Below are 24,284 nucleotides of genomic sequence, written 5' to 3'. Positions count from 1 at the left end.
AATTAAAAAGCGAATTAACTTAAAAAAATTCCATATACAAGAGTATCTGAGAGAATAAAATACTTTCAATTAATTTACCCAAGGAGGTGCAGTATTTGTTTGCTAAAATCTATAAAACCTTGCTGAAAGAGATTAATAAAGATCTAAATAAGTGAGAAAGAACCAACCCATAATCATAGATTGGGAGACTTAATACCGTTAAAGTGGCAATACTACTCAAACTATAGTTCAGTCCCTATCAGAATCCCAGTGGCCTTTTTTTGCAGAAATGGAAAAGTTGATTGTAAAATTTATGAAGAATTGCAAGGGATCCTGCATAGCCAAAACAACCTTGAGAAAGAACAATAAAGTTGAAGGACTCTTACTTCGTAATTTCAGAACTTACTACAAAGCCAAATAGTCAAAACCATGTGGTACTGGCATTCAGATAGATTTGTAAATCAATGGAATAGAATTGAGAGTACAAGAAATCAATCGATACATCTGTGGTCAGTTGATTTTAGACAAAGATGTCAAGTCCATTTAATGAGGGAAAGAAGAGTCTCTTCAACAAATGGTTCTGAGGCAACTGAATATCCATATGCAAAAGAATGAACTTGGAGTCTTACTTTGCATCATATACAAAAATTAACTCAAGGGGGATCAAAGACCTAATGTAGGAGAGCTATTTGAGGTCACATTATGTTGTGGCAAAGAGTGTGGGGTTTGGATAAAAACGGACTGGGTTTAAAATTATGATTCTGCTCTGATTAGCTTTTTTTTTTTTTTTTAATCTTGGAGTAGTCAGTCTTTCTGAGCCTCTGTTTTCTTTTCTGCAAAATAGAGATTATAATAGTCCCTGCCTCACAAGGTGTTTTAAAGCATCTGTACATAGTAAGGTCTCAGTTGAATCTAAGTACCGTCTTCCTACCTCAGCAATATGGGGGCACTATCCATCAGCTGTGAAGGGTATGGAAATAGATGACGCTTGCCCTCAGAGAACTTACGGATCTGCTGGGGAGCTTGCATCTACATATTTGAAACAATAGAAAGCCATATGTTTTAGGGGTTAGAATTTTATTTACTTTTGAATTTGGACCTGAAGACTGAGGAAGGTTTGGATGGTTGGAAAGGAAGATGGAGAGGGTATGTCAGATGAACAGTTTGAACAAAAGGGTGTAGATGAGCATGAGAGTAGGGTATGGTCTTAGGCAACTTCACAGAGGGTTAGTGTAGGGAATAATTAAGTAGTAAGATAGATTCAAAGGATGGGGTCACATCAAGCCAGGCAGTTTGGACTTCACAGGAAGTGTGGGAACTATTAAAGATTCTCAAGCAAGTGGTCAATATGATCAAAGCTGGGGAAAATTTGAGGAAAGAGTAGTCCAAGTGGCCAGGAGCACTGTGGTGAAGTGACACATGGAATTAAGCAGACCAGCCAGGAGGCTTCTGCAGTCATGTGGCTTAACAGTGATGAGGCCTTTGTGTCTGCCTGAGTACAGGGGCTAAAGTTTGAGGTGGGCTAACTAATGGTCACCTTGGATGTGGCCATTTCAGTATTGGGTGTGTGAAAACCTCCATTTCAAGTCTGACTCAGTGTCCCTTAGATGTCCCCTCACCCTACAGTCTATGAATGGACTTTTGATTAGATAATAGGGGTAGGGTTTGGCATAGGCCTAGTCATTAGTTTATAGGACTTCACTCTTAGGATTTGTTAATTTTTTTAAAACTTGGTTTTAAAAATTAAATTTAAAAATTTAAAACTTGGTTTTAAAATTTTTTTAAAACTTGGTTTTAAAGCGGGAGCTTGAAAATGGATTAAAATAACTCTCTGTAGCCACTCTGTATTGATTTAATGATATTTGGTGAAGGTGAACATTGTTTATACCTTTTTACAGTTTTTTTAAGTTTATTTATTTTGAGTGAGAGAGAGAGAGAGAGTGAGCAAGCAGGGAAGACACAGAGAGAAAGGGAGAGAGAATCCCAAGCAAGCTCTGTGCTGTGCTGCACAGAGCCCAACATGGGGCTTGATCCCACAAACGGTGAGATCGTGACCTGAGCTAAAATCAAGAGTTAGTCACTCAACTAACTGAGCCACCAGGCACCTCGGTTGTTCTTTATGCCTCCTATTGAATAACTTACAGCTAACACTGTGGACAGCAGGATTGAGCATGGGAGTTCATGAATTCATTTCAGAGCCCAAAATATAGTAGGGGTGGGGATAATAGTAGTAGTCCCAGTTAACATTCATTGAGTATTTTGACATACCTAGTATCATGGTATGTGTTTTGCCTACATTATCTCACTCAATCCTCTTGCTCCTGTTAATACTGGTAGGGAAAGTACAGCTCAGTGAAGTTGGGTAACTTGCCCATGATCAACAGCATGTGAAAGCAGAATGAGGATTCTCATCTGGTGCCCTCCATTCTCCCAGAGCTACCCTGAGATCATGGCCTCTGTGCTATCCTGTCTGTATTATTACCCCAGGCCATGCCACCTGTTGTATGTTAGCCCCACTGTCACATGAGTTGAGAGGCTCATATACCCATACCAGTCCAATCATTGTAAGGCATTTATTCTTATTTATCACTTACACCAAAGTCAGATAAATTTGGAGTTGAGTTTGGAGCACTGGGCATCCAATAAATTAGTAGGTGACTAATGAAGATTTGCTCTTTCCTAGCACTCTGCTCTTGGTGCTGTTGCTTGTATTTAGGAATTTCTGTCCACTTGAGATATATCCATGGGGGAATATAAGGTGGCATGTTATGTGCATCATGTTGTATATATACCTTACACGGTAAATGCTGAATTGTGTAGTCAGTCAACATGGTGGGTTAGAGATGGGGTTGGTCAGTGGAAGCACTCATCTTCGAAGATCCGTGAGGAACTGAAACTGGGCTTGCTGGCTTACTGGTGCAAGCCACATTTCATGCTATCTGTAAACACCCTGTTTCCAGAACGTTGATTTCCAGACTCCATGGAAATGTTTATTCTCACTAGTCCCCATCTCAATCCAAAGATACTGTGACACCTTGGCTTCAACTGCTGCATCTTGAGCAGCTCCCAACCCTGATTTTATGACAGTGGTAGGATGTGGGGGGTGTATTTGATTCTTACATTCAGCACTATGCGTTCTGTTCTTGTTCCTAAACTATGGTTCTGAAGAAATTTTAAAAACACCATGAAGCAGGTACAAATACCATGATCCTTTGATATTGGGTTCATCTAGTTCATGCCAAATCAAGAACAGAGATAGTGACCCATACGTATTGATGATTTGCTGTTTTCGAAGCACTTTTTGCATCCCTGGGACTATTGCCCAAGGTTACATAGTGGTAAACTTCCGGGCCAGGACTCAACCTGCATCGTCTCACTCCAGCAGTGCTCTGTTCACTGCATCATGCAACCTACAATGATGTGACATCATCCAATACAGTGTGCTGCCACTGAGTCTCCTAGAATTGAGAATATTATGTTAATGCAGGCTGCTTCATCATGAAGTGAATGAAATAAACTTGAGCTGCTTTTTCTCTACTCATTCCTAGGAGAAGAACTGTAGTCATGAAGTGACAGTGGTCCTATTTTCTAGAACTTTCTATGATGCAAAATCTCTTGGTAAGTCTTTCTCCTACAGTTCCTTTTTTAATGCTAACAGTTAAAAAAAAATTTTTTTTTAATGTTTATTATTGAGAGACAGAGAAAGAGCATGAGTATGGGGGGTGGGGCAGAGAGAGGAGGAGACACAGTATCCAAAGCAGACTCCAGGCTCTGAGCTGTCAGCACAGAGCTTGACATGGGGCTTGAACTCACAAACTGTGAAATCATGATCTGAGCTGAAGTCGGACGCTAAACCGACTGAGCCACCCAGGCACCCCCTATAGTTCTTTTTATTAAGCTTTCCATCCATTCTTTATCATCTTTCCCTTTTTCATCTTTCCCACTCATCTTTCCCACTTTTTCTCTAATGAGCGTAGGGTAAAATGGAAAACAACACAGTCCATTAGTGGATGCAAGAAGTCTGTGGGCCATGATTCATCTTAAAGCCAACCTGATATAATTTCATTCATTCATTTGTTCATTTATTTTGGTAATGCAAATCTTCAACCCAGAAGGAGGAGCAGATAAACTGAATTTCTCTTCTCAACCTGATCTACATGTGTTGTTTTCTCTTTCTCAGATGAATTTCCTGAAATAAACCGAGCCTCAATTCGACAGGATCACAAGGGACGGTACTATGAAGACTTTTATAAGTATGTTTGAGGCTTTGCTATGCCCACCCCCCCACCCCCCCCCCCTTTTTCTTGGCTGTTTCTTTCCTAACTTAAAAAAAAAGTAACCCTTTAATTTTGGCATAATAGGTTTACAGAATAGTTGCAAAGGTAGCACAGAGAGTTCACATATACCCTTCACCCAGTTTTCCTTGTTAATATTTCCTAACTATGGTACATTTGTCAAAACTATGAGATTAGCACTGGTATAGTACTATTAACTGAGTTCAGACAGTTCTCATATTTCATCAGTTTTCCCACTTTATGTACCTTTTTTCATTCCAGCATCCAATCCAGGTTACCAGATTGCATTTAGACTTTTCAAACTTTGTACTGTGAAAAATTTCAAACTCATAGAAAAGAAGAACAAATAATATAATAAATTCACACACCCAACACTTAGATTTAACAGCTATTATTATGCCGCATTTGCTTCATCTGTTTTTTGGCTACATTTTATTTTAAAGTAAATTATAAATATGACATTTTGTTCTTACACATATCTAAAAGATAGGTTGATTTCACATATAACCACAATATCATGGTCACATTGGACAAAGTCAATTCTATAATATCATCTAATATCTAGTACATATTTAGGTTTCATTAATTCTCTGATAACTTCTGTTTAATCTACCTGTTAAGTCTTAATCTAAAGCAATTTCACCCTTCCTTTTTGTCCCCAAACATGTGACATGTTGAAGACTCTGAGTTGGTAGTTCTGTAGTACTGTGTTTTCCAAACTTCCGTGTGCCTATGAACCTCCCCTGGGGATTGTGCTGAGTCCAATCAGTTCAGGAGTCCCGGGGTGGGCCTGAGATTCTGCATGTCTAACTAGTTTCTATGCTTGCATATGTTGGTTTCTGTACCCCATTTTGAGTAGGGAGGCTAAGGAGGACCCCTTCTGGATTTGTCTCATTGCATCCTTGTGGTGGTACTTATTTTCTGTAAATCAGAGGTTACAACTGGGGCAATTTAGCTGCCCTCTCCACTCACCCCGGGCGTTTGGCAGTGTCTAGAGACTTCTTTTTCCTTTTGGTCAAAATGGTATAGGATAGGTAGGAAGGGGAGGTTGTATAACTGATACCTACTGTGTAGAGGCCAGGGATGCTGCTATGCATCCTGCAGTGCACACAGGACAGCCCCCGCTGCAAAGTTATTTAGCTCAAGGTAACAATGGTGCTGAGGTTGAGAAGCCCTCTCTAAAGACTTGATGGGATTTAGGTTGGACCTTTTTTGTAACACTTATCAGGAATGCACATCAGTCCAGATGTGCTGACAGTGCCCCTGAATAAGGGAATGCTTTGTGAGATGATAGAAGCGTAGTAGATACAGTCGGATGGGTTGCACTTGGGCCTGGAGCTGAAGGCCCTTGATCTTTTAAACTCTCAGATCTGTGGAGAAGTTTATCACGTGATTCTTGGTGCTTCAGGTGGAAGCTAGAGTAGATCTCAAAACAGACTTTAAAAACCCTTTTGTGGGTGCCTGGGCGGTGGCTCAGTTGATTGAGTGTCCAACTTCAGCTTGGGTCATGATCTCATGGTTTGTGAGTTCAAGCGCCGCATTGGGCTCTCTGCTGTCAGCACAGAGAATGCTTAGGATTCTTTCTCTCTCCCTCTCTCTCTGCCTCTCCTCTGCTCATACTTTCTCTCAAAAATGAATAAACATTAAAAAAAATAAAAAGAAACCCTTTTGCTTTACAGATTTTAAATGGATTATTTTATTCTTGCCTGAAGTACCAAGATTTTATGTTAAAGTAAAAACCAAGTCCTTTGAGCACATTTCATCAACTAACTATACTTGTTAAAGCCCTTAGAGACTGCTTCTCTCAAATGCACTACTCTGTCATTGGTTCAGTCTTGCTTCCTTAGACTGTTTCCCTCTGTAACCCAGAGGAGGAACCCTTTGCTAGTTTCCCTTCCTATCTTAAACTCTGAAATACAATGTCTTTGTGTTCTACAGTAACAGTTTACTTTGTGGGTTTAGTTTTTGTGTCAGATGTCCAATCCTCTCCCCTCCCTCCCAACTGGAGCCTTAAACATATTTCTTTGTAGCTAGTTCCCTCCTAAGTCTGAAGCCAACACCAAATGCCAATTGTATTTTTCTCTCCCTTCTCAACTTTGTAATAGCATTTCTAAAGAATAAATATTCTTTAGTAATTATATATATATTAAAAAAAACCGTAAATTGTGGATAAGCACCAAAGAGTGACAAATTATGAAACTTTTTAAGGCTGTTTTTGGAGTAAACTTTTTAACTTTTTATCTCAAAATCTTTTCAATTATGAGAACATTGAAAGAGGAATATGATGAATCTGTATACTTTTCACCTAGATTTACCAATTATTAACATTTAGTAGACACATGATTATCTTCTACTTCATTATCATCTTTTAAGGACCAAGGACTTTGTAAGAGAATGTAAGATTTTGCCAATTGTCCTAATATTCCTTATTGAAATGTTTTTCCTGATCCAGATTTCTTCCTAGAATCATGCATCATTATTAGCTTAATCTTTTGTTTTTGTTTTTACAATATGAACAACATGGGTTCGAACTGCACAGATCCAGTTACATGTGGATTTTTTTTGATAGCTACAAGACAGTACTATAAAGGTATTTTCCTTATGATTTTCTTTTTTATTTTTCTTTATTTATTTTGAGAGAGAGAGAGTACAAATAGGGGAGGGAGGGGGAGAGAGAGAGAGAGAGAGAGAGAGAATATCCCAAGCAAGCTTCACACTGCCAGTGCAGAGCTCAGCTTGGGGCTCAAACTCACAACCCACAAAATCATGATGTGAGCCAAAATCAGAGTCAGATGCTTAATCACCTGAGCCACCCAGGCTCCCCCCCTCCCCAACTTGTGATTTTCTTAATACCACTTTCTTTTGTCTAGCTTGTTTTATTGTAAGAATATAATATATAATACCTATAACATACACAATATATTAATGGACAATATATTAATGTTTAAGTTATCAGTAAGGCTTCCAGTCAAGTTTTCAGGGAGTCAAAACATACGCGCAGATTTTCTGTTGCACAGGGCAGGGACATCACTGCCTCTAACCCCTATGTTGTTTAAGGGACAACTGTATTTCCTTTATCACTTGTTGGATTACCTTTTTATATCACTGAAGAAATAATGCATCTTTGTTGTAGAAATTTTGAAAAATCTATAAAAGAGCACAAGATAGAAAATAATAGTGGCTTCACTATTGAGGTGAAAATAAGATGGTAATAATTATCATTTGTATTCAGGACTTATGTACGGGGCCTGATTCTAAGCAAATTTAGGCATCTTGTTTCATTTAAATATCACAACATTCCTTGTGATAGTTACTCATCTCATTTTATAGATGTAGACACTTGGATACAGAGTTTAACTTATCCAAAGCCCATGGAGGATTAAGTGACAGGATGCAGTTGACTCAGTCTAATTCAGAGTCTGTGCTTTTGACCACTGTATTCTTCCCCATACTGATCTTACTTTAAAGTATTTGTTGATCTTCTTTTGGGTCCTGTATCCCTGTGAGAATTTCATGAAAGGATGGGCCATTTCTTCCCCCAACATTATTACCATTTATCCCTTTACACTGATAAATTCTTCAAACCACTTCAGTGGATTCCTGGAACCTCTTTATTATTATTTTTTAAGTAATCTCTAGATCCAGCATGGGGGTTGAACTCACAACCCCAGGATCAAGAGTTGCATACTCTACCAACTGAACCAGCCATGCACCCCTGATTCCTGGACCCTTGAGAGCTCTTGTGGCTTAAGAGTACATGAAGCCATTTGTACATAATGAGTATGAATTCATTTGAATATAATTATGGACATATTAAAACATTATATAAAACATGAAGGTATGAGTTATGAATGTAGATTTATATATGCATATGAACATATCATTAATATAAATTTCCCAGGGTGCCTGGGTGGCTCAGTTGGTTAAGTGTCAGACTCTTGGTTTTGGCTCAGGTCATGATTTCAGGGTGTGTGGAATTGGGCCCCGTGTTGGGCTCTGTGCTGACAGAGCAGAGCCTGCTTGGGATTTTGTCTGTCTCCTCTCTCTCCCTCTCTCTCCCTCTCAAAATAAATAAACTTAAAAAAAATTTCCCCACATCATTAAAAAGTCATCCACAACATTTTTTTTTAGAGCAAAAGAAGCTTTGGTTGTGTTTTTCTTTCTATAAAAATGATACAGGTTTATTTTAGGAAAATCACAAAGTATAGTTAAGACTAATTCAAAACACTTTCAATTCCACCTCCCAGATGCAGTCATCATCACCTGAGAGCATCAAACCCACTTCTCTGTTTACAGAGACAAAAAACAGTTTTCACAGAGATGTCATTACAGACTCCCATGCTTTTTTTTAAAACGGCATTTTCCAGGGCATGGGGGTGCTCCTGGGTGGCTCAGTTGGTTAAGCATCCAATTTCGGCTCAGGTTGTGATCTCATGATTTGTGAGTTTGAGCCCCACATCTGGCGCTGTGCTGACAGTGAAGAGCCTGCTTGGGATTCTCTTTCTCTCTTCTCTCTCTCTGCCCCTTCCCAAATTGCACACATTTTCTCTCTCTCTCTCACAAAATTAAAATAAAATAAAATAAAAATAAAATAAAATAAAATAAAATAAAACACTGGCATTTTCCACCTACTGTATCACAAATGCCATTTGATGTCAAATATTCTACTTCCACAGCATCATTTTTATTGCTGTGTAGACATTTCATTTGATTGCCAACTATTATTGAACATTGAGGTGATTTTCAATTTTTCACTATTGTCAAAGTTCTACCAATGAATGATCTTACAGTCTGTAAGCATAACCTTAGTTATAATCTTAGCATAACCTGATGACCTTAGTTATACCCTTATAACTTGGCATAACCTTCAACATACACTTAAGATAAGTTCCCAGAAATGGAGGTATGGGGTCAAAGATACTTTGTTTTTGTTCAGACTTTTCATTTTTATAGCCAAATTGCCCTCCAAAAACATTGAAGTGAAAAATCCTATTTTCCCAGTAACCATGTTATTTCTCTTTTTTTTTTTTTTTTTTTTATCAATACTGAATACTATTTTCTTCCTTTTTCTGACTCGTTCCCAATTGGAGTGGGAAAGAAGTTATCTCACTGAGTCTTAATAGTCATTTCTTTTATTACCAAGAGTGAACATTTTCCTATACTTATTGGCCTTTGTATTTTTCTTTTATGAGTTATATATTCATCTTCTTAGCTAATTTTTTCATCTTTTTTTGTTTTTTGTCTTACCCTCTGTCTGATTTTGCAATCCAAAGGGAAGTACTTTTTTTTTTTTTTTTTAATTTTTTTTTCAACGTTTTTATTTATTTTTGGGACAGAGAGAGACAGAGCATGAACAGGGAAGGGGCAGAGAGAGAGGGAGACACAGAATCGGAAACAGGCTCCAGGCTCCGAGCCATCAGCCCAGAGCCGGACGCGGGGCTCGAACTCACGGACTGCGAGATCGTGACCTGGCTGAAGTCGGATGCTTAACCGACTGCACCACCCAGGCGCCCCAAAGGGAAGTACTTTTAATACTGTGTGAACCACCTGGGTGGTTCAGTTGGTTTAGCGTCCAACTCTTGGTTTCGGCTCAGGTTATGATCTCATGGTATGTGAGTTCGAGCCCTGCATCAGGCTCTGTGCTGGCGGTGCAGAGCCTGCTTGGGATTCTGTCTCTTCTTCTTACTTTGCCCCTCCCCAGTTCACTTTTTCTGTCTCTCAAAATAAATAAATAAACTTCAAAATATAAAAATAAAAATAAATACTGTGATATATATTTCTTCAGATCTTTTTCTGTTTAGCCCATTTTAAAATTGGATGATTTCTTTGGCTTGTTTTACTTATTTATTTTTAATTTTTTTAATGTTTTATTTTTATTTTATTTTAAAAAATTTTTTAATGTTTATTTCTTTCTTAGAGAGAGACAGAGCATGAGTGGGGGAGGGGCAGAGAGAGAGGGAGACACATAATCAGAAGCAGGCTCCAGACTCTGAGCTGTCAGCACAGAGCCTGACACGGGGTTCTAACTCACAAACCGTGGAATCATGACCTGAGCTGAAGTTGGTTGCTCAACTGACTGAGCCACCCAGGCGCCCCTGTTTTATTTTTTAGAGAGAGAGAGAGAGAGAGAGAGAGAGAGAGAGAGAGAGACTGAGCATGAGCAGGGGAGGGGTAGAGAGAGGGAGACACAGAATTCGAAGCAGGCTCCAGGCTCTAAGCTGTCAGCCCAGAGCCTGACGCAGGGCCCAAACTCACGAACTGTGAGCTCATGACCTGAGCTGAAGTCAGATGCTTAACTGACTGAGCCACCCAGGTGCCCCTGGCTTGTCTTATTTTTATTTTATTTTATTTTTTAACATTTATTTATTTTTTGAGAGACATAGAGAAACAGAGCATAAGTTGGGGAGGGGCAGAGAGAGAAGGAGACACAGAATCCGAAGCAGACTCCAGGCTCTGAGCTGTCAACACAGAGCCTGACATGGGCTTGAACCCACAAACTGTGAGATCATGACCTGAGCTGAAGTGGGACAGTTAACTGACTGAGCCACCCAGGTGCCCCTGGCTTGTCTTATTTTTAATAAAATCAGATGTATTGTGGTGGAGAGAATAGCATTATGAGCCTTCATATACCCATTATTCATATTAAACAATTATCAGAGAATCATATAATTTTTGGTAGTTATATAATAGTTTGTCATAGTCTAAAATTTTATCACAATTTAATTCCTTATTAGATATTTAATATTTTTCTAATTTTAAAATTGATCTATGTACCACTGTGTATCTATGTATCTATATAAATACATATATAGTTATGCATTTTGAATGTTTCTTGTCTTTTTTTTTTTTTTAATTTGACTATTTTTTTAGAGCTGTTTAGGTTCATAACAAAATTGAGAGAAGTTACAGGGATATCCCATACACCTCTTCTGCCCACACATACATAATGCCCTTCCCCTTATTATCAACATTCCTCACCAGAGTGGTGCATTTGTTACAATTAATGAACCTACACAGATATACCATAACCACTGAGAGTCCATAGTTTACCTTATGGTTCACTCTTGGTGTTGTATATTCTGTTGGTTTGGACAAATATATAATGACATGTCTCCATCATTATGGAGTATTTTCACTGCCCTAAAAATCCTTAGTGTTCCAGTTATCCTTTCCCCCCAACCCCCATCCCCTGGCAACCACTGATCTTTCTAGAGTCTGTACAGTTTTGCCTTTTCCAGAAAGTCCTAGAGTTGGAATCATATAGTATGTAACCTTTTCATGTTGGCTTTTTTCACTTAGTAATATATTTAAGTAATATTCATGGCTTAATAGCTCATTTCTTTTTAGCACTCAGTAGTATTACATTGTCTGGATGTATCACAGTTTGTCCCATTCCTTTACTGAAGGACATCTTGGTTGCTTTCAAGTTTTGGCAATTATAAATAAAGTTTCTATACTCATGTGTAGGTTTTTGTGTGCACCTAAGTTTTCAACTCATTTGGGGAAATACCAAGGAGTATGATTGCTAGATCATATGATAGGAGTATATTTAGTTTTGTAAGAAACCACCAAACTGTTTTCCAAAGTAACTCCATTATTTTACATTCCCACCAGCAGTGACTCAAAGTTCCTATTGGTCCATATCCTTACCAGCATTTGGTATTGTCAGTGTTCTAGATTTTGGCCATTCTAATGGTCACTTATTGCTGTTTTAATTTGCATTTCCCCATATGACATGATGTGAAGCATCTTTTCTTATGCTTATTTGCCATGTGTATTTCTTCTTTGGTGAGGTGTCTGTTCGGGTATTCTGCCCATCTTTAAATTGGGTTGTTTATTTCTGATTGTTGAGTTTTAAGAGTTCTTTGTGTTTTTGGATGATAGTTCTTTATCAGATGTGTCTTTTGCTGACATTTTCTTCTAGTCTGTGGCTTGTCTTCTAATTCTCTTGTCATTGTCTTTCCCAGAGCAGAAGTTATTTAATTTTAATAAGGTCTAGTTTATCAGTTTTTCTCTTTCATGGATTGTGGCTTTGGTGTTGAATCTAAAAAGTCATCACCCTAGGGGCGTCTAGGTGGCTCAGTCAGTTAAGTGTCCAACTTGATTTTGACTTGGTTCATGATCTCATGGTTGGTGAGTCGGGCCCCATGTCAGGCTCTGCGGTCACAGTGTGGAGTGTGCTTGGGATTATCTCTCCCTCTTTGCCCCTTTCCTGCCAGTACCCGCACACTCTCTCTCACTTTCTCTCTCTCAAAACAAGTAAATAAAACTTAAAAAAAAAGTCATCACCCCAACTAGTGTCATCTGGGTTCTCTGGTATGTTATCTTTTAGGAGTTTTATAGTTTTACATTTTATATTTAGGTCTATGATCTGTTTTGAGTTAATTTTATGAAGGGTGTATAGTCTGTATCTAGATTCTTTTTCTTTTCTTATTTTTTGCGTGTGGATGTCCAGTTGCTCCAGCACCATTTGTTGAAAAGAATGTCTTTGTTCCATTGTGTTGTCTTTGCTTCTTTGTCAAAGATCTATTGGGGTGCCTGGGTGGCTTAGTCAGTTAAACATCTGACTTTGGCTAAGGTCATGATCTCATGGTTCGTGGGTTCGAGCCCCGCATCAGACTCTGTGCTGACATCTCAGAACCTGGAACCTGCATCAGATTCTGTTTCTCCCTCTCTCTCTACCTGTCCCCAGCTTGTGCTCACTAGCTCTCTCTCTCAAAAATAAATGAACATTAAAAAAAAATCTGATTATATTTTGGGGGTTCTGTTTCTGGGCCCTTTATTCTGTTCCATTGATCTATTTATCTACTCTTTCACCAATGCCACACTATCTTTAGCTTTATTTGTAGCTTTATAGTTAAGTCTTGAAGTTGGATAGTGTTAGTTTTCCACCTTTGTTCTTTTCCTTCAATATTGGGTTGGCTATTCTGGGTCCTGTGTGTTTCTTTAAGATAAATTCCTAGCATACACACACATGCAAACCTGTATGTATATGTATACACACACACACACACACACACACACACACACATATACACACACATTTATTTTTATTTTTTGTAATACAGTCACATGTATTTTAAGGTTTTTAAGGTTCACAAGCTCTACAGTAAACAGATTCTCACCTATCCCTTTCTACTAATGTAGTTCCCTGTCATAGATTTGTTTATTAGATATATATGTAAAACCTACATATAGATGTTTTATTTTATGCATCTTATATACCACCTAATTATAATTCATTCTATGAAGATTTCATGTTCCTACTGAATACTAGGTATTAATATGATTTCAAGGCAATTTTTAAATATTTTCTTACTTTTTGTTTTCAATCTATATGACTATTGGTAAGACAGGTCTTTGTTAATGTTTGTTACATGCACTTGGTTTTAATACTTATTATATGATAAATTACCTTAACCCTGGAAATCCCATCTTCTCCTTTCTTTTGAAATTCTGTGAGAGACCTGATGTATGTAATAGCTGCTCAATGTCTATTTTATGACAATATTCCTTTCAGAGTGGTGGTGCAGAATGAGAGGAGAGAAGAGTGGACATCACTCCTTGTGACCATTAAAAAACTCTTTATCCAGTATCCAGTGTTGGTGCGACTGGAACAGGCAGGTACTGCATTCATAATGACAGAAAGTGCGGCAGGGAAACGAGGTGTAGGATGGAGTCTGGGAGAGGAGAGGTTCATGCTTGCTTCTTTCACAGTGCTGGACAGAGTTTCTGCTTCTGGTCAGGTTTCTATTTCCAGTTGGGTCTAATTGTTCATTACATATGCAGTAAGTTCAATAGTATACCTACTACAGGGTAGGGGGACCTATGGAGCCAGACACTTTCCACTTGTTCTTTAAGAGTTCATCTTTCATGGGATACTTTTCCTTCTCTTATGTCTTTTGCTTCAGAGGGCTTTCCTCAAGGAGATAATTCTACCTCAGCACAAGGAAACTACCTAGAGGCCATCAATCTGTCATTCAATGGTGAGTAAGAACACAAGCCGTGGTGATCTGGCATCTTATTTACCACATGGCCGTGAACTTCTTTTTACTAATGTCCAAAGACCCAGACCCAGTTGAAGATCTCCCCACCCATGTATTCCAAAGATTAACTGAAAGAAGTAACTTCTGATTGGATGGTTTTAATGGCCAACATTTAGCTCTTAGATCTTCCACTGGGAATTAACTTGCTATTCTCACCTGCTTCTCATGGTAACTTGAGAGTAAAGAGCTGGAGGGAATCTTCCTTGGGCTGTTTTACTACAGACTGTATTCTTACTGTTTTCTATGCTATCCCTCAATTGCTTCTAAGTAATTAAAAAAAATTTTTTTTTAATGTTTATTTGTTTATTTTGAGAGAGAGAGAGAGAGAGAGAATACCTGCAAGTGGGGGAGGGGTGGAGAGAGAGAGAAAGAGAGAGAGAGAGAGAGAGAGAGAGAGAGAGAGAGAGAGAACCCCAAGCAGATTCCACACTGTCAGTACGAGCCTGATGGAGGGCTCGAACTCATGAACTATGAGATCATGCCCTGAGCCGAAGTTGGATACTTAACTGACTGAGCCACTCAGGCACCTCAAATCTTTTTTTTTTTTTTTTTTAATTACAAAAGGAACCCATGTTTCAAGAATTCAAATAATCAGAGGTATATCAAGTAAAAATGAAGATCTCCCTCCTTCCTCTACTGTCATTTCCCTTCTAAGAGGGAACCTTCTTAACAGTGTGGTGTGACTTCTTCCGAATGCTTGTCCCTAGATGTGTTAGCTGATATGCTTTGTTTGCAAACAACAGAAACCTACTGAATTGGTTTACGCAAAAAAGAAAAATTTACTCTTAGGATATAGAGACCTGGTGGGCCGTCAGGAAAGGCTTGAACGTTATGCTGAAGAAGGTGGGGACCAAAGTGGCTCTAGGAACTGCAGCAGCAGGTATTCCTGGAGCAGTGTTCAGCTCCCAGCTCTGCTGTCAGCTCTCTGCTCTCTGTTCAGAATTCCGTGTTCCCAGCAGAGAGTCTGATTGGCTCAGCTCTGGTTAGGCATCCATGGACACTCGCCAGTGGTGGAAGTAATGATGTGTGGTCACATCACACGTATAACCTGCCCGTGCTGGCAGTTCTAAAGCATGGGTCTTTTTATTTTTGTATTTAAAAAAATTTTTTTTAATGTTTATTTATTTTTGAGAGAGAGACAGTGCAAGCTAGGGAAGGGCAGAGAGAGAGAGACAAACAGACAGACAGACAGACAGACAGACAGACACAGAATCTGAAACAGGCTTCAGGCTCTGAGCTGTCAGCATGAATTCACGAACCCTGAGATCATGATCTGAGTCAAAGTCAGACGCTTAACAGACTGAGCCACACAGGTGCCCTTCCCCTTCTTTTAAGTTTATTTATTTTGAGAGAGAGAGAGGGAGAGAGAGAATGCCAAGCAGGCTTTTCACTGTCAGCATGGAGCCCAAGGAGGGGCTTGAACTCATGAACTGTGAGATCATGACATGATGTCATCATGACATGTCAGCCCAAGCATGGAGTCTTTTATTTATAAATCTTTTTTTCATATTGGAATATGTTTGGTTTTCCAAAGTAAGGATTGTACAGGACAGAAATAAAAATTAACTTGCCAAATTTACAAAGTCATCCCAAGATTCTTGTCCATTCTTTTGAATATTGTCTTAAATTAATATTTTTGTAGGGGCACCTGGGTTGCTCATCAGTTAAGCGCCAGACTTTGGCTCAGGTCATGATCTCACAGTTCGTGGGTTCGAGCCCCACATCGGGCTCTGTGCTGACAGCTCAGAGCCTGGAGCCTGCTTTAGATTCTGTGTCTCCCTCTCTCTGCCCCTCCCCACTCACATTCTGTCTCTCTCTTGCTGCCAAAAATAAATAAAACATTAAAAAAATTTTTAAGCGCCTGGGTGGCTCAGTCAGTTAAGCCTCTGACTTCAGCTCAGGTCACAATCTCGTGGCTTGTGAGTTCGAGCCCCGTGTTGGGCTCTGTGCTGGCATTGGGCTCTGTGCTGACAGCTCGGAACCTGGAGCCTGCTTCAGATTCTGACTCCCTCTCTCTCTCAAAAATAAAACAAACATTTAAGGGGCGCCTGGGTGGCTCAGTTGGTTGAGCGTCCGACTTCGGCTCAGGTCATGATCTCACGGTCCGTGAGTTCGAGCCCTGCGTCGGGCTCTGTGCTGACAGCTCAGAGCCTGGAGCCTGCTTCGGATTCTGTGTCTCCCTCTCTCTCTGACCCTCCCCCATTCATGCTCTGTCTCTCTGTGTCTCAAAAATAAATAAAAAAACATTAAAAAAATTTTTTTTAATTAATATTTTTGTAAGTTTCAGTACAGACTCATTTATGGATTGTTTAAACTAAAGACATGAAATTTGAGCATTTAAGACAACACAAGGCAAGTAGTAGGCATTAATGAGGGGGTGTTAACAAACGCAACATTGGCATAGTCTTGTGTTCAAGCAGTTCTTAATGTAGAAGGGGAAAGGAAGATGTGCACACGGCTAACTAGAATTCAGGTCAGAACTGCAATTGCTGCAATAGAAACATGGACAAAATAGTCTGAGGGCATAGAGAGGCTTGCAAGTGGCTGGTTTCTGAAAAGCTGTAACATCTGCATTGGAGAACTTTTGCTTTCTTTCAAGTGTTTGACAAGCACTACATCAACCGCAACTTTGACCGAACTGGGCAGATGTCTGTGGTGATCACACCTGGGGTGGGTGTGTTTGAAGTGGACCGTCTACTCATGATCTTGACCAAGCAGCGAATGATAGATAATGGTAATGCTCCCTGGTTTGCACTGTCTCCGAGTGTATAGCCTCACTTACCTTAGAGCTCTGAGCTTTCCCTGGCTCTGTGCATCGGAGATCCTGGGGATGTGAATAATGTTAGGGGACAAAAAGCGTTCTATGGTCAAATCGGTTAAGGAAATGTTGGGTCATATACAGTTTAGGCAGATTCCCTAATTGTAGGTTTTAATTTGTTAGTGTATCTTGTTTATCTCTAATGGGTATAACAGGTACTCAGAGTTTTCCAAACATATCTGACACTGGAGAGCTCTTCGGAGGGATCGTTTCAAGGGACCAGTGTGTCATCAGCCCATCTTGGGGACTACCATCAGATTGTCTGATCTAGTCCTCCCTCTGTGGTGTGCCATGCTTTCCCAATTTGTAATTCTGGTTCCATTAAATTTGGGCTTCCAAAAGATGGGTGTGGAGTGTAAATCCTGGATTGTCAATTAAGAAGCTCTGTTAAATGGTATGGATTGTTTTGCTGTCTTACTGAAATTTCAAGATTCCTTTTCCTTTCTGGTCATGAAACTTTAGTAATAGAGGCCTAGGTTGTCCTTTTGACAAATCATGATCTACAAAGCAGTCCAAGGCTAATTGTCAAGCACTGAATAATGGCAGGTGTGATGGGACCTGATAAAGAAGAAACAGACAAAATGCATCTCTTTTCTTCTTTGCTGTGTAGGCAGCCCTGTGAGGTTATAAATCTTAGGATGGGAAGTCGGTTTTGTTTAGTTAAATAATATTGTTAATAGATTGGGATACTTATATCTACTTCCTCCCACCCCCACCCCAAACTCTTTTTGTCTTCTCTTTTTTAGGAATTGGTGTGGACTTGGTGTGCATGGGGGAGCAACCATTACATGCTGTCCCATTGTTCAAGGTAATACAATTTTGGATTGCTTACTAAAGGCTAGTCTCTAGTACTAGAGTGATCTTGAGAATACTTAAAAACAGAACAGTTGGAGCAGCTCCACATCCTACTTGTTTTCTAGCTGATCTGTGCACTGGCTTTTTCCCTTCCAGCTACATAATCGAAGTGCACCTCGTGACTCTCGGCTGGGCGATGACTATAATATTCCTCACTGGATAAACCACAGGTGGGTGTGACCTTGATTCACAGTTGAATAACTTCCTTGCCATTTTCTCTTCACATCTGTTAAGTTCTTACTATGAAACCTTTTGTCAAGAAAATGTGGAAACTAAAGTTCTAACATTTGCTTAGAGCCTCTGTACATGCAGAGCAGTGGCAGTAACATAAGAACAGTCTAGAGTGAAAGAAACTAAAAGCAAATTTTGAAGGACTTATTTTTATTATCCCCAGCTCCTACTATTTCCAACTCCCACAGACAATAGCAGACCAGCATTGTACCTGGCATTCTCTGTTTGTAGAAAAACCCCTGTGTCTCTTCTTCACATGGGACAAGGCCTCAGTGTTTCTGCTGATTGGGGCTCAAGGATGGTGTCTCTCATGCCTCTGTCAGAGCCACTGCCTTATCCCAGTCCTCATTTTTTTTTTAAAGTTTATTTATTTTGAGACAGACAGAGACAGCCTGAGTAGGGGAAGGGCAGAGAGAGGGGGAAAGAGAGAATCCCAAGCAAGCTCCATGTTGCCAGTGCAGAGCCTGACATGGGGCTCAAATCCACGAAACTGTGAGATCATGACCTGACCTGAAACCAAGAGTCAGAGGCTTAACCGACTGAGCCACCCAGGTACCCCCAGTCCTCATCTTTTTTGGATGATAATCTTAATAGTGTGTCTATTTCTGATCTCTCTCCTTCAGTCCTTCCTTTAGAACAGGGTTTCTCCACCTGGACTCTACTGACATTTTGGGCCAGATCATTCTTTTGTTGGGGCTGCCCAGTGAATTGTAGCCTGTTGAGCAGCATCCTTGGCCTCCACCCTCTAGATGCCAAGAGCACCCACCCCCAGTGTGACAACCAGAATGTCTGCAGGAAGCATGCCTAAGTGAATTTTCCTATCAGCAAACCTGGAGAGGGGCACCTGGGTGGCTCCATCGGTGAAGCATCCGACTCTTGGGAGCTCTTTCAGCTCAGGTCATAATCTCACAGTTCGTGAATTCGAGCCCCACGTCAGAATCAGTGCTGGCAGTATGGAGCCTGCTTGGAATTTTCTCTCTCCCTCTCTCTCTGCCCCTTCCCCTCAACTCTCAAAATAAATAAATAAACTTAAACAAAACAAAACAAAACAAAACCAAAAACCTAGAGAAAGTTAATTATTTCTTTGAAATACTGCAGGTAGAGCTCATACCTCCTAGAAACTTACTATGAGAACTAGAATATCTTCAAGTCTGCCAAAAATGAAAAGCCTTGGACTATTTTTTAATGTTTCATGATTTTTTTAAGTGCTTGCAGGTTTATGGAGAATTCAGTTGAAAATGTTGGAAACTGAGGAGAGAAATAATTTAGACTAAAAACAAAAAAGTCAAAAAACTAAAATGTCTGCTGCATTGCCACATGCCTCCTGGGTGGCAGATTCCCTCTGCCCCCATTGACAGTCACTTCTTTAGACCAGTGGTTTTCTTCTTTCCTTTCTAATTTTTTTCGTTAAGCAACAGGGCCCTTTTTTTTTAAGTAAAGATCTTACTTGCAACCAAATATACAATAGTGAAAAGTTCTTTTTTTTTTAAAGTTTATTTATTTTGAGAGAGAATGTGAGAGAGCAGGGGAGGGCAGAGAGAGAAGAGAGAGAATCCCAAGCAGGCTCTGTATGGTCAGTGCAGCACCTGATGTGGGGCTCAAACTCACAAATTGCAAAATCATGACCTGAGCCAAAGTTGGATGGACACTTGACCAACTGAGGCACCCAGGCACCCCAATGTTACTGTTTTTTATTTATTTATTAAATTTTTTTTTAACTTTATAAAATTTATTTTTGAGAGAGAGAGACAGCACGAGCAGGGAAGAGGGAGTGGGGGACACAGAATCCGAAGCAGGCTCCAGGCTACTCGATGTGAGGCTCGAACTCACAAGCTGTATGATCATGACTTGAGCTGAAGTCGGATGCTTAACTGACTGAGCCATCCAGGCACCCCATTGTTATTTTTTTAATGTTTATTTTATTAGTTATTTTGAGAGAGAGCGAGAACAAGTAAGCATGTACAGGGGAGGGGCAGAGAGAGAAGGAGAGAGAGAAATCCCAAGCAGGCTCCACGCTCAACACGGAGCCTAATGGAGGGCTTAGTTCCATAACTATGAGATCATGACCCGAGCCAAAACCAAGAGTCAGATGCTTAACTGACTGAGCCACCCAGGTGCCCCTGATGTTACTGTTATTTTAAAAATTTGGTTTGAGTAAAATAGTATTTTGAACTTTTTTTCACTTATTTCAGAGACCAATGTATCTTCTTATTTTTATTTTTTATTTTTATTATTTATTTATTTATTTATTAAAAAAATTTTTTTTTTCAACATTTATTTATTTTTGGGACAGAGAGAGACAGAGCATGAACGGGGGAGGGGCAGAGAGAGAGGGAGACACAGAATCGGAAACAGGCTCCAGGCTCTGAGCCATCAGCCCAGAGCCTGACGCGGGGCTCGAACTCACGGATTGCGAGATCGTGACCTGGCTGAAGTCGGACGCTTAACCGACTGCGCCACCCAGGCGCCCGATCTTCTTTTTTTTAAAGCATTTTCTTTTTTTTTTTTCTTTAAAGTTTATCCACTTGTTCTGAGAGAGAGCATATGCGCAAGTGTGCGTGAGCAGGGGAGGGGCAGAGAGAGAAGGAGAGAGATAACCCCGAGCAGACTCCACACTGTCAGCACAGAGCTGGATGTGGGGCTCAATCCCACGAACCGTGAGATCATGACCTGAGCCAAAATCAAGAGTCAGATGTTCAACCTACTAAGTCCCCCAGATGCCCTGATGTATCTTTTTATCAGCCCTCTCATTAGATTTGGATTTGTAATCTTATTGTGCATATATATATATAGAGAGAGAGAGAGAGAGAGAGAGAAAGAGACAGAGACAGAGAGGGAGGGAGAAAGAGAGTGAGAGTATGAGATGGGGAGAAGGGCAGAGGGAGAGAGAGAATCCTAAGCAGGCTCCATGCTCAGCACAGCACCTCAAATGGGGCGCATTCCCATGACCCTGGGATTGTGACATGAGCTGAAATCAAGAGTCAGTGCTCAACCAACTGAACCACCCATGTGCCCCTGGATTTGTAATCTTTGAATAGTTATTCAGATTTTTAAAAAATATGTTTATTTTATTTTATTTTATTTTATTTTTTTTACATTTATTTTTTGAGAGACATAGAGCACAAGTTGGGGAGGGGCAGAGAGAGAAGGAGACACAGAATCCGAAGCAGGCTTCAGGCTCTGAGCTGTCAACACAGAGTCTGATGCGGGGCTCAAACACACAAACTGGGATCATGACCTGAGCCAAAGTCAGATGCTTAACCGACTAGGCCACCCAGGCGCCCCGCCCAAAAAGTTTTTTTTAATGTTTCTTTATTTTTGGGAGAGAGAGTGTGTGTGAGTGGGGGAGAGGCAGAGTGAGAAGGAGAGAGAGAAGGAGAGAAAGAATCCCAAGCAGGCTCCACACTGCCAGCACAGAGCCAGATGCAGGGCTCACCCCACGATTACCTGAGCCGAAACCCAAGAGTTAGACACTTACCCGACTGAGACACCCAGGTGCCCCTGACTATACATTAAGATTCTTTTGCCCATAAGAAAACAGCTGCTGTTTAATTATACACCATATTTCATTGTTTTATGTTTGGTTTAGGAAATAATTAAGGGAGAGAGTAGCTATCACACACACAAAATTGTATATGAATTTAAACACTGTAATTTCCTCAAATGTTAATTAATAATAACTTGAAGGTTTCCTGATTTATCACTGTATTTTTCATCCTAAATTGGCTTTATGATACCATTTAAGATGGACGATGATTCACACATGTATGACTTCAGAATCTGAGAGCTGGGATGGCCTGAGGCCTGCTTTTCACATCTCACTGTGAACCTTGTTTGCTTGAGCCACTCATAGACAGGAGCAAAGAGGGCTTGTGGCCAGAGGTGCATGGCTGCTCGTAAGGGCCATTGTTCATATCCTGTCCACTAGCCTCTTCAAAATCATTCCACAAGGCCAGAGACCTTACTTGAAGCATAATCAAATTGTCTTCAGTGAAAAGTTATTCTCCCAAGTATTATTGGCTAGTCATGAAAATTGATCCAAAAAGTAAATTAATAGCAGATACATAAGAGTTATAAAACGGGCATTTGAGGATGCCATAGGCATCTGGAGTCTGTTTTAGAGATCATAGAGACCCTCCAGTCACACTGTATAGGTGTTCCAGGAGGGTAACTTGACTTGCCAAAGGTTGAGCGGCAAGTTCATGGCAAAGCTGAAGCTGTTGGTTTAAACCATTTGAAATTGTTATTTTTACACTGGGTTTGACCTTCAAACACAGCAATTTCACGTGGGTACATCTAATAGAAACCCATTCTTCTGGCTAATATCACTTTAATACTCAGATCTTTTGCAATTAATGTCTGGAAAGCAAGCAGCATCCTCTACTTGTACTTTCCTTGGTACCACTCTGAGGAGTCAAGTCCCAGAGGCTAGTTGGACTCCAGGTCTGACTGCACTTGGTATTTTTTTTTTTTTTAATTTATTCAATTTGAGAGATACAGAGTGAGCAGGGGAGGGACAGAGAGAGAGGGAAAGAGAGAATCCCAAGCAGACTCCGCACCACCAGCACAGAGCCCAACACAGGGTTTGAACTCATGAAACGTAAGATCATGACCTGAGCTGAAACCAAGAATTGGATGCTTAACCAACTGAGCCACCCAAACGCTCCTCCTTTCTTTTTTTAAAGTTTATTTATTTATTTTGAGTGAGAGAGAGAGAGAGAGCACAAGTGGGGGAGAGGCAGAGAGAGAGGGAGAGAGATAGAATCCCGAGCAAGTTCCCCACCGACAGCATGGAGCCCAGAGTGGGGCTGGAACCCACGAACTGTGAGATCATGACCTGAGCCAAAGTTGAATGCTTAACTGACTGAGCCACCCAGGCACCCCGCAGTTGGTATTCTTATGTTATGCACATAGTGCATAATGTGTTACTGGATTGCCCTACAGTTCACTGGTTATCTATTGATTACTTTTTTTTTTTTTTTGCTTATGATCAGAGTTATAATGGAAGATGGGGATTGGTTAGTGTTCAAAACATCTTTCCCATAAGTTAATTACAGATAAAAGAGACTACAGAGACATGCCTAAGATGGAAAAGTCTGTTTAGCCTCTGTTTACTCATTAGACCCAGGGCAAGGTTGGGTTTCCCAATTTTCTTGTGTGTCTGACATGACTGCATTAAGATATGATTTTCAGGGGCACCTGCGTGGTTGAGTCAGCTAAGTGTCCCACTCTTGGTTTTGGTTCAGGTTATGATCTTCGGGTTTGTGAGTTTGAGCCCCGTGTCAGGCTCTGCACTGACTGTGTGGAGCCTACTTCGGGTTCTCTCTGTCTCTTCTCTCTGGCCCTCCCCTGCTCATGCTCTCTCTCCCTGTCAAAAATAAATAAACTTAAAAAAAAAAAAGATATGATTTTCAAAGAGATAAAAATTTGATGATTTGTGCCATATTTTCTTAAGACCATTTTTTTTCTTTTCTTGCCTGACTTATTCTTGCTTACCAAGTGCTGTTCAACCCAAGAGTGATAAAGACCACACTTGGGCCCAGCATCGTGCCAAGTATCAAGATGCAAAAGTATCATGGTGTAAATAGATGTAATCTCTGCCAGGAGGAGGAGATTCTCATCCAGTTAGGAATCAGGACTAGTGTGAAACAGTTAACAAGGGAAAAAAGAATAGAACAATAATTAAAACCATATTTAATATTTTGTAGTAATTACAGAACAAGTTAGAATTGGAGGAATCAGTGAAGCCTGAGACATAGGCAGTCAAGAGAGGACTAATCCATGGCTGGGGTTTCAATTTAAAGTTTAAAATGCAAGGGACTTATGGGGTGCCTGCGTGGCTCAGTCTGTTAAGTGTCTGACTTCATCTCAGGTCATGATCTCACATTCATGAGTTTGAGCCTCGCATCAGGCTCTACGCTGACAGATCAGAGCCTGGATCCTGCTTTGGATTCTGTGTCTCCCTCTGTTCATGCTTTGTCTCTCTCTCTCTCTCTCTCTCTCAAAAAATAAATAAATATTTAAAAAAATTAAAAAATAAATAAAATGGAAGGGGCTTAA

At 40.2% G+C, this 24,284-nt stretch overlaps 1 protein-coding gene across 12 annotated transcripts in view; it reads left to right on the top strand.

Annotated features, from left to right (window-relative positions):
- DEPDC5 (DEP domain containing 5, GATOR1 subcomplex subunit) overlaps nt 1-24,284 on the top strand; it is a 127,029-nt gene that overhangs the window by 21,957 nt on the left and 80,788 nt on the right. For all 12 annotated transcript variants that reach the window (XM_043557936.1, XM_043557944.1, XM_043557939.1 and 9 more), the window contains exons 11-17: nt 3,528-3,597; nt 4,160-4,232; nt 13,795-13,898; nt 14,186-14,260; nt 16,920-17,054; nt 17,885-17,946; nt 18,090-18,163. In XM_043557936.1, coding sequence (XP_043413871.1) covers nt 3,528-3,597; nt 4,160-4,232; nt 13,795-13,898; nt 14,186-14,260; nt 16,920-17,054; nt 17,885-17,946; nt 18,090-18,163 — 593 coding nt within the window. The remainder of the gene's footprint in view (nt 1-3,527; nt 3,598-4,159; nt 4,233-13,794; nt 13,899-14,185; nt 14,261-16,919; nt 17,055-17,884; nt 17,947-18,089; nt 18,164-24,284) is intronic.

Source organism: Prionailurus bengalensis, chromosome D3 (assembly GCF_016509475.1).
Source record: "Prionailurus bengalensis isolate Pbe53 chromosome D3, Fcat_Pben_1.1_paternal_pri, whole genome shotgun sequence".
NCBI lineage: Eukaryota > Metazoa > Chordata > Mammalia > Carnivora > Felidae > Prionailurus > Prionailurus bengalensis.
This window is presented reverse-complemented; position numbering and strand designations above follow the sequence as displayed.